The 10000-nt window shown below is 34.0% G+C and overlaps 1 protein-coding gene across 1 annotated transcript in view; it reads right to left on the reverse strand.

Annotated features, from left to right (window-relative positions):
- The window catches only part of LOC132158951 (sodium- and chloride-dependent transporter XTRP3-like), a 19589-nt gene that overhangs the window by 6075 nt on the left and 3514 nt on the right, over window positions 1-10000 (reverse strand). Inside the window, exons 2-9 of the mRNA XM_059568601.1 lie at window positions 9596-9736; window positions 9422-9513; window positions 8339-8566; window positions 7406-7516; window positions 4473-4714; window positions 3309-3471; window positions 1729-1933; window positions 174-333 (exon numbers count right to left, since the gene is read on the reverse strand). Coding sequence (XP_059424584.1) covers window positions 174-333; window positions 1729-1933; window positions 3309-3471; window positions 4473-4714; window positions 7406-7516; window positions 8339-8566; window positions 9422-9513; window positions 9596-9736 — 1342 coding nt within the window. The remainder of the gene's footprint in view (window positions 1-173; window positions 334-1728; window positions 1934-3308; window positions 3472-4472; window positions 4715-7405; window positions 7517-8338; window positions 8567-9421; window positions 9514-9595; window positions 9737-10000) is intronic.

Below are 10000 nucleotides of genomic sequence, written 5' to 3' on the forward strand. Positions count from 1 at the left end.
AATAATAAAAATCATAAAATAAATATTCCTTGCTAACAGTTATTCATTATTATATTACCTTTTTAATATTTGTGTCTATAAACAACCATTTCCCTCAGCACAATGAAATTTGATCAGTATAAACACTTTAAAAAACGATAATTTGTTCCTCCTTTGTGTTTTGAATTGCTGACCTTCTGAGTCCGTAGACGTAACACACACTGATGACTTCGATGAAGACGATGAAGAGCAGCGACAGTGTAGCCGCGTATTCGTTGAAGATGGTGAACCAGTAGTTTCCCGAGCGGCTGGTGAACCCCAAACCCAGCAGCAAACAGAGAAGACAAACCAGACCTTAAGGGACCAGAGGAAAACCAGCGTCACACACCAGACTAGATCTGAGAGGAGCGCTCAGAAAACACAAACTGGAGCAAAACTGTGCAAGACACTTATTCTGTACTGGCAACACATTGAGGAATAAATATACAATCAAGCAGCATCCAGAATATTTGGATGGTTTTGTGATAAAGGCTAATATAATTCATTTGATGTGTGCATATGCATGGAAATTAAATATCAATATTTAGTTAATTCACAACAAACAAATAATCAAAAACAAATGTATGCAATACAGTAATAAAAAAAACCCTGAATACAATACAAAATCAAAATATACTACAATAAAAATGTATATTAAAAAAAACACATTAAAAGATTATTTAGAAAATGAAAATAGATATAATTGAAAATATCAGGAACACCAAAAAAAAAAAAAATAATTAAAATAAAAAATGATCAGAAACACTTACTAAAAATGTATTAAATCCTAAAAAATAAGAATGATAAGAAACACTTATTAAAAATCAAATCCTAAAAAATAATTTTATAACAATAATGATCAGAAACGCAAAAAAATATATTAGAAATTATAAAAATGTTTATTACTAGTTTAAAAAAATAATAGAAATTCAAACACACTAAAAATCGATTAAATCATAAAAATGTAAAACAGAAATACACCTTTAATTAAAAAACATTAAAAAACACTACTACTACTACTAAAATGTAGCTGTTAAATCACAAAAATGTAGATAAAAAAGTTAAAATAAAATGTTGAATTAAACAAAAATTTATGAAATCACAAAAAATGCTAAATGAAAAATAAATTATTTAAAAATAATAATAATAAAAATGATTAAAAGTATACTTGCTAAAAATGTTTACCAGCATATATATGTGTCCCTACAGCACAAAAGCAGTCTCAAGTCTCTGGGGTATATTTGTAGCAATAGACAACAATACATTGTATGGGTCAAAATTATACATTTATGCTAAAAATCATTAGGATATTAAGATCATGTTCTATAAAGATATTTTGTAAATCTCCTACCGTAAATATATCAAAACGTAATGTTTGATTAGTAATATGCATTGCTAAGAACTTCATTTGAACAACTTTAAAGATGATTTTCTCAATATTTAGATTTTTTTGCTCCCTCAGATTCCAGATTTTCTAATAGTTGTATCTCAGACAGATATTGTCCTCCGAACAAACCACACATCCATGGAGAGATGATTTATTCAGCTTTCAGATGATGCATACATCTCAATTTAAAGAAAATGGACCTTCTGACTGGTTTAGTGCTCCAGGGTCACACATGAAGATGAAGTAGATCTATATTATTGAGCAGCACGAGGTGTGTTTGGCACAGGTTTAGCTGGTCTACTGATCTTCACAGGTTCTTGTACCGTTGATGCTCTCGCTGCTGAGGTAGTGTGACAGGAGCTTGATGTCTGCCAGCGGGGTGATGATGGCCGTGACGTTTCCCAGCATGCTCCCCATCCCTAAGAGCAGCAGCATGATGAAGTACAGCACAGACCAGAGCTGAGACAGCGGCATGTTCTTGATGGCCTCACTGTACACGATAAACGCCAGACCCGTGCCCTCCACCGCCTGCACAAACAACACTTACACGGCCCGAAATATTAAAAAACTCCATACAAATATGCATCATTACCATTACCATACCATCTATTGGGTGCATGAAAATACATTACATTCATATAGACATAGACATATAGACAAAGAATTATAATAAGCATTTCTATATATACAGTTGAGGGAAAATTGTGTCAGATCCCCGTCATGGTCAGCTCTTAAAGTAATAGCAGCCAAAACAACCTAATAACCATCTGCTCCCTGATGAACAAAATAAAAAAGGGGGAAAAAAAGAGGAAATCAATAACTTTTATAGGTTTAAGGATTCATCTATATCATTTAATTTTGAATTTAGTGTTTGATAACTTCAATTTCAATGTTTCTGCGGAAAGGCACAGGTGAATTTTACATTTATTATAATTGGTTTATGTGAAGATTGTTTTGAGTTCACTTAAATTAGAAGTTTTTTTTAAGTCTAATAAATGTTAACATTGATGGAGCTTAATTATACTGTAATGTTGAATGGCTTTAGTCCATGGTTAAATATTAGGGAGAAAAAAAAATTGTGGGGACATCAGTAAAATTGATATCAGTGATACTGGCCTTCAGTCATAAAAAAAAAGATGCCATTAAACAAATATTAAAAATATATTGTCTTTATGTTGTTTGCACATTAATTTGAAGATCGAATGTGAAATTATTCCAGTATTAAAGTATATTTAAAAACTACTAAAAATGATTTCAGAACGAAATGTGCAATTAATTAGTTATTTTTTTAATCGATATATATATATATATATATATATATATAGTGTAAATAATTAAATATTAATAATTAAATATTTTATATAAAAATATATATATATTCAATATATTGTTTTAATATAAATACATAATAATAATATAATTAAATAATATGTATTTTAAATTAAGTTAATATAAGCATATAATTTTATAAATATATAATAAATATAAATCTATTTTATACATAAATCTATGTAAAAAAAAAAAAAAATATATATATATATATATATATATAAATAGTATATTTTTAAATATATTTTGGACAATATAATTACATTTACATTAAATGGCCAGAATTATAGGTTAACATTTATACATATATGTATTTTTAGGGCTGGTAGTTTAACACATGAATTAATTAGTTATAAAAAAGAACGCGATTTAAATATTTTAACACAGTTATCGCACAGGCCCCGCCCCCAAACATATACATTATCTTCTATACATATCAAACATACAGACTGATGACAAACATGATGCAGGATAACAACTCAGTGAATGAAGTTAAGCCCTAAAAGTCAACATGTATGAAATGTTCAAAGGGTTAAAATAAGGTGTAAGCGTTAAATAGTGATGGGTAGTTTACCGTGTCCAGCTCAGCCTCCAGACTGCAGTGCTCGATCTTTGAAGAGATGGCTGCAAAGCTCTCTGGATGAGTGATGTTGAGATGACTGATCCACGCCGTGACGTTCTCAGCGCTGATGCTCTCCTCCGACAGATCGAACGCATTGAGACACAGCAGCCTCATCCTGACCAACACAAACAATCAGCCTGTGCCCACAGGAGCTTCATCTGCAGTGCTTTCTGAGTTCACAACTCACATTCAAGCTATTAACCCAGCTAACAATTTTACGTTCTGGGAACGTTAGTTTTTGGTTCCCAGAACATTGCCAGAATGTTGCAAGAACGTTCCCTATTGGTTATCCAGAAAAGTTTTCTTAACGTAAATAGAACGTTCCCTTAAGGTTAGGGGAACGTTCCGGGAACCTACTCGGAATGTTCCCTTAAAGTTATAAAAATATAACCTACAGGGAACGTTGCCAGAACATTCTCCTAAGATTATCAAATTAAACCTAAATATAACCTACAGGGAACGTTGCCAGAACATTCTCCTAAGATTATCAAATTAAACCTAAAAATAACCTACAGGGAACGTTCCCAGAACATTCTCCTAAAGTTATGAAATTAAACCTAAAAATAACATACAGGGAACGTTCCTAGAACGTTCTTGTTTGGTTCCCAAAAAATAACCAAATGGGAACCATAAGGGAACATTAGGGGAGCGTTCTGCGTTTGCTGGGAAGTTAGTTTTTTCTTTTATTTACATTTAATTGAAAAGGGACCATGTACAATTTTCATCTGTGGTCCCTTGGCAGGTAATCATAATCACAAATAAACATAAAAACAATTATTCAAGTCAACCATCTATTCATGAAAAAGAAAATCAGTTTGAATAAAGAAAGCAATAACTTTGTCATAGTATCCTTTCAAATGTTAAAGTTGTCACAGTCATTGCATCCTCCGCCCCAGTCTCTGTCTGTAGTTCTGTGAATAATTAATGCTTCATACTGTGAATAGTTTCCATAGAATACAATCCAAAACCATTCTGATAGACTTCATATGAAACCAGTTAATAAAAATAAACTTAGAAATGCAATTGTAAAATGAATGTTCGATGGAATAATCATCAATATTCTGTGTGTCGTCAGACCTGCTGTGATCACAGATTGACTGAAGCTGACGTCTGTACCTTTCCAAACAGCTCTCGTAGTTGAACGTGGCCTTGAAGCCGTAGATGGAGAAGGTGACGACGCTGGCGAACACAGACGTGCCGCTGTTGATGAGCGAGACGACGACCGCCTGCTTCTCGAAGTTGTTGTTGTGATGGTTGTAACTGGAGAAAGCGATCAAAGAGCCGAAGCCCAGACCCAGAGAGAAGAAGATCTGAGTCGCAGCGTTGATCCACGTCTGAGGATTTGCCAGCTGCTCCAGCTGCACACACACACACACACACTTGTGGGGACTTTCCATGGACTTCTATCTCGTAACCCTAAACCTACCCTTTACAAAAAACCTGTTTGCATTCTCACACTTTCAGATAAACATCATTTACTACTTTTAATCATGTTTGTCCCTCATGGGGACTGCGTCAAAAATGTCAGGTTTTTACTATCCGTGTGGGGACATTTGGTCTATCTCACTCACTCATACTCACTCTCTCACACACACACACAAACACACACACACACCCAGTCACTCACTCACTCACACCACGGCCACCCCTGTATAAACTCTGGCCACCCCTGCGGCCACCCCTAGGATTATTTACAGTGGGTCCTATTAATTTAAATGCAAAATGTAAATTCACAATAGTTTAAGAAGTGAAAAAAAAAAGTGCAGCACCTGCTGCAGCCACAGTTTTGCGTCTCTGAGCACAGGGCCGGCCCGCGGTAAAGGCGGTATAGGCAAATGCTAAGGGCGCCACTCATCCATAGGGGCGCCAGAATGAGTGAACCAGTGAATTTTTATTTTTTTATTTTTTTTTACATATATTTTTTTTTATAATAGGCTACTATTTAAAAACCATTAATTCGAAATACTACCAAATAAAGCAAAAAAAAAGTCCGGCTATTCAATCTTCCCCCGCCCATCGAGTGCTTGAAGTGCGTCAGAAACAGAGCGCGCGCGATCAATTGTTGGTAATTTGTTGTGTAGCGTGCCCGACGCCGCATCCAATGTAGACAGCACTGCTTTTGTTAACACACAGCTCGTAGAAACGGGCCTGGCAGCTCGCGCCAGTTCTAGACACGGTGAAAGTTTCCTGATTGTGACGGAAGGCCGAATTTACATGACACATTATAAATGAGCATAGTCTGCGATAGATACAGTGCCAAAAAGAAGAGAAGAGGATAAAGACAGAGGTAAAGAGATGTAGTGAAAGAACAATTTATTGCATAGGAGTAAGATACTATAATTTCATGGCAGTTATTTTTACCTTAAACTTAATGTTAGCAGTTGTTCTGAGTTCTGAGTCCCCAGACTGTGATTTTGTACAATCATGTCCGTTTTAAGACGCATTTTTTATTATCACTTTTTTATTCATGTTCTACTCTACAGTTGTGCAGTTTTGGGGGGATACAGTACAGGCCAAAAGTTTGGAAACATTACTATTTTTAATGTTTTTGAAAGAAGTTTCTTCTGCTCATCAAGCCTGCATTTATTTGATCAAAAATACAGAAAAAATGTAATATTGTGATATATTACTACAATTTAAAATAATTTGTTTTAAAGTATCATTTATTTCTGTGATGCAAAGCTGAATTTTCAGCATCATTACTCCATTCTTCAGTGTCACATGTGACATCCGGTCTATCACATGATCCTTTAGAAATCATTCTAATATGATGATTTATTATGAGTGTTGGAAACAGTTCTGCTGTAATGTGTGTGTGTGAATATATATATATATATATATATATATATATATATATATATATATATATATATGCTAAATCATGAACACAATGACAGGGTGAAATGGGCTGTGATGCATGGGGCGCCAGGTAAAATCTTTCCTAGGGCAGCAAATTGGTCAGGGCCGGCCCTGTCTGAGCAACATTAAAGTGTTTCGTTCCTGAATGAATCAACCGTTTAAATGATTCGGTTCAATCGCAATGACTCACTTATTAACAGTGACTCGCTGCCACCTATTGGCGGTTTTAATTTCACATTTAATGGAACCTTTTCATTTTTTAAATAATTTCAAACATCAGTTTTCAATGTTTTATCTTTAAAATATCAAAACATTATTTGTTCATCTGTAACTGCAGGTTAAAGTATTCCATGTTCCACGGAGCTGCATTAAACAGTGTGTAAAAACATCTAAATGGCACTTCAGATGCAGCTTCTGTTTTATCTGCATTGCAAAGATCAATGTTGTTGATACTGATTGCATTTGCTTGGTAACAGCCCGAATGCAAGTATTTGACCTAAAATATGGTGCACACTTTTAGTAACAATGGTGTAAAGGTAAAAAAAAAAAAAAAAACTCAGGTGTCTGCACAATTAAAAATAAGATATCAGCACAATAACACTCAGCAAAATAGTGTAATTATCGTTATCGATAAAATCCTAGAACTCACAGAGATATAACTTTTTGTCTATATTGCAAACCCTTATTTTTTTTTCTTTATTTTAATGTGCCACCCCCAAAATTTACTGTGGCCTCATTTGTGATGTGTTTAATAATTTTAGATTGCATGTTATTTTTGATTTGTTAAGCACTTTGGCCAACCTCTGTTGTTTTTAAATGTGATATATGAATAGAATAGAATAGAAAACATTTCAATATTTGGTAGGGTTCATTAATTACTGCTTTAGTTAACAAACTAAGAATGAACAATACTTGTAATGTATTTATTAATCTTATTTAATGTTAATTTCAGCATTTACTAATGCATTCTTTAAATCAAAAGTTATTCTTTTTTACACTAGTTATTGAACTAACAGGAATGAACAATGAATAACTGTATTTTTATTAACTACTAACATTAATTACTCTCATTCTGTTCCAAACCGTTACACACACACACACACACTCACACACACACACACACACACACTCACACACACACACACTAAACTCTAAGCTCACAGATCAGAGAAGCAGCAGGTGTTTCTCACTTTAGGTGTGAACATGTACTTGACTCCGTTCCAGGCTCCATGAAGAGTGACTCCGCGGATCAGATAGATGAACAGAACCACGTACGGAAACGTAGCTGTGAAATAAACCACCTGAGGAGGAAAGTCGAGAGTCAAAGCTGCAGTTTATCTCATTATTTCATCTGCTGACACTGAAGAGCAGAAAGCAAACAGGAGTTTAAGAGAAGATAACGGTTTGGAACAGAATGAGAGTAATTAATGACTACAAGAAGGTTCAAGGTGCAATACTGCAAACACTTTACAATAAGATTCCATTAGTTAATATATTAACTAGCATGAATGAACAATACATTTATTACAGTATTTAGTCATCTTTATTAATGTTAGTTAATAAAAATACAATTATTCATTGTTCATTCCTGTTAGTTCAATAACTAGTGTAAAAAAGAATAACTTTTGATTTAAAGAATGCATTAGTAAATGCTGAAATTAACATTAAATAAGATTAATAAATACATTACAAGTATTGTTCATTCTTAGTTTGTTAACTAAAGCAGTAACTAATGAACCCTACCAAATATTGAAATGTTTTCTATTCTATTCTATTCATATATCACATTTAAAAACAACAGAGGTTGGCCAAAGTGCTTAACAAATCAAAAATAACATGCAATCTAAAATTATTAAACACATCACAAAAATAGATGCGAGAGAGAACCGATAAGTTTTAAAAACATCAAGAGTGGCACAAGATCTCACATAATAGTGGTAAACTATTGAATAAACGAGGAGCTGCAATAGAAAAAGGCCCTGTCTCCTTTTGATATTTTGATAATTTTTGCAGAAAGTGCTAATATGGAAAAAAAATTGTATTGTGTAATTGTATGAAGCTCCCTGTTAATTCTTCAGAAAAATGATATTAAAAGGAAGAGTGTATAAAGCAGTGCATCTCACCACGCCGGTGGATTTGACGCCTCTGACGATGAAGAGGTAGACGATGATCCAGGCCAGCAGCAGACACAGAGCCTGACCCATGTGAAGACCTCCGTTGTCATCGATGGACGACGAGATGTTCAGCGTCTCGCGGTAGAAGAAGTACTGAGTGGATGAAGCCACCTCACACTCCTCCAGATACCCGGTGCGGTTCGCATTGACGGGACACTCGGCCCACGGCAGCACCGACTGCACAAACACACTTGTATTGTGAGAAACTGATCGAAATTAAGGGATTGGATATCCTTAAAGAAGAAAAGGAATAGAAAATCTGCTAATATGGTCAGAAAAATAAGCTTAATTCAAAGGGGGGAGTTTATTTTCCTGACTCCAAATGACTTTTTGTTTGGTTTTGTTTTAAACATAATAACACAAATTAATATTTGTTCTTGTTTTAAGCATAAACATTCAATTAATGTTAACAAATTTCAGAAAACAAGTCTTCTTATCTTTTTGTATTTCAAGTAAATTTATCTTGATTTAAGAATCCTTAGATAACTGTACTGGAAAACAAACAAAAAAAATCTTTTTTTTTGTGCAAAATTATCAATGAAAATGCCAAATTTTTAGTTTTTTTATGAAAGCTTGTTTCTACCACAGAATAAAAATAAATAAATAATAATAATTGTAAAAAGTAACTGCGACTATCTCACAAATGCAATAAAAAGGCAATTGCAAATTTATATCTCGCAATTGTCATTTCTTTTTTACCTTTTGTAATTTCTATCCTATGGTGGAAAAAACCTTACATAGTTTTCAAATATTTTTTACTAAATTCTGAAAAACTATTCCATAAAAGATATGTTCATTATAATATGAACATCCTACTTGCTATTATCAAATGATAATTTACAACTGCACAAACACGTACACGACTGATTTGATGATGTTTTCAACCATCAATAATACTGAAATCCAAATTTTGAATCCATTCTCCAAAATTGGCACATAAAAACCAGTTTTTAAACATTGTTCACTGAAATTCGGTATTAGAGAAACATATACCTTTTGTTGAAAGCAACTTAGATTTTTTAGTAAACTGACCTGAAATGAATGGAAGAGATACCAGAAGCTCCAGGCGTTGATGACGTTGTAGTACAGACATAGATACATGGAGGTCACAACACTGGCAATACCTGTAAAGCACAGATGATCATATAATGATGATATCAGATCATTTTATAGCATGAAACGACCTGTAAATGAAGGGTGTCTGACCCAGTCCCCCCAGATACGGGCTGATGGCCATCCACGCGCCGATGCTGCCCAAACGCATCTTCTGACCGATGGCCAGCTCCATACAGAAGAGAGGAATCCCCTCCAGAAACAGCATCAGCAGATACGGGATCAGAAAACCACCTGGACAATCACAAAAAACACATCCAACAACCATAACTAAAACCTTTCATTTAAAATAAAACAACTAAACATAAATATAATGGAACTAAAACAAATGCATAAGCAACATCACACTCGTAGCACACTGTCATTACCTACTGCAATCGACCGAATCACAGCATGCCAATATTCAGCCATATTGTACTGCTATGCATTTGCTATTGCATTTATACAACAGTTCGACAGCATGAGTGTGCAAAAATACATTAGAAACAACAACGGAGT

This window comes from Carassius carassius, chromosome 15 (assembly GCF_963082965.1).
Source record: "Carassius carassius chromosome 15, fCarCar2.1, whole genome shotgun sequence".
Classification (NCBI taxonomy): domain Eukaryota; kingdom Metazoa; phylum Chordata; class Actinopteri; order Cypriniformes; family Cyprinidae; genus Carassius; species Carassius carassius.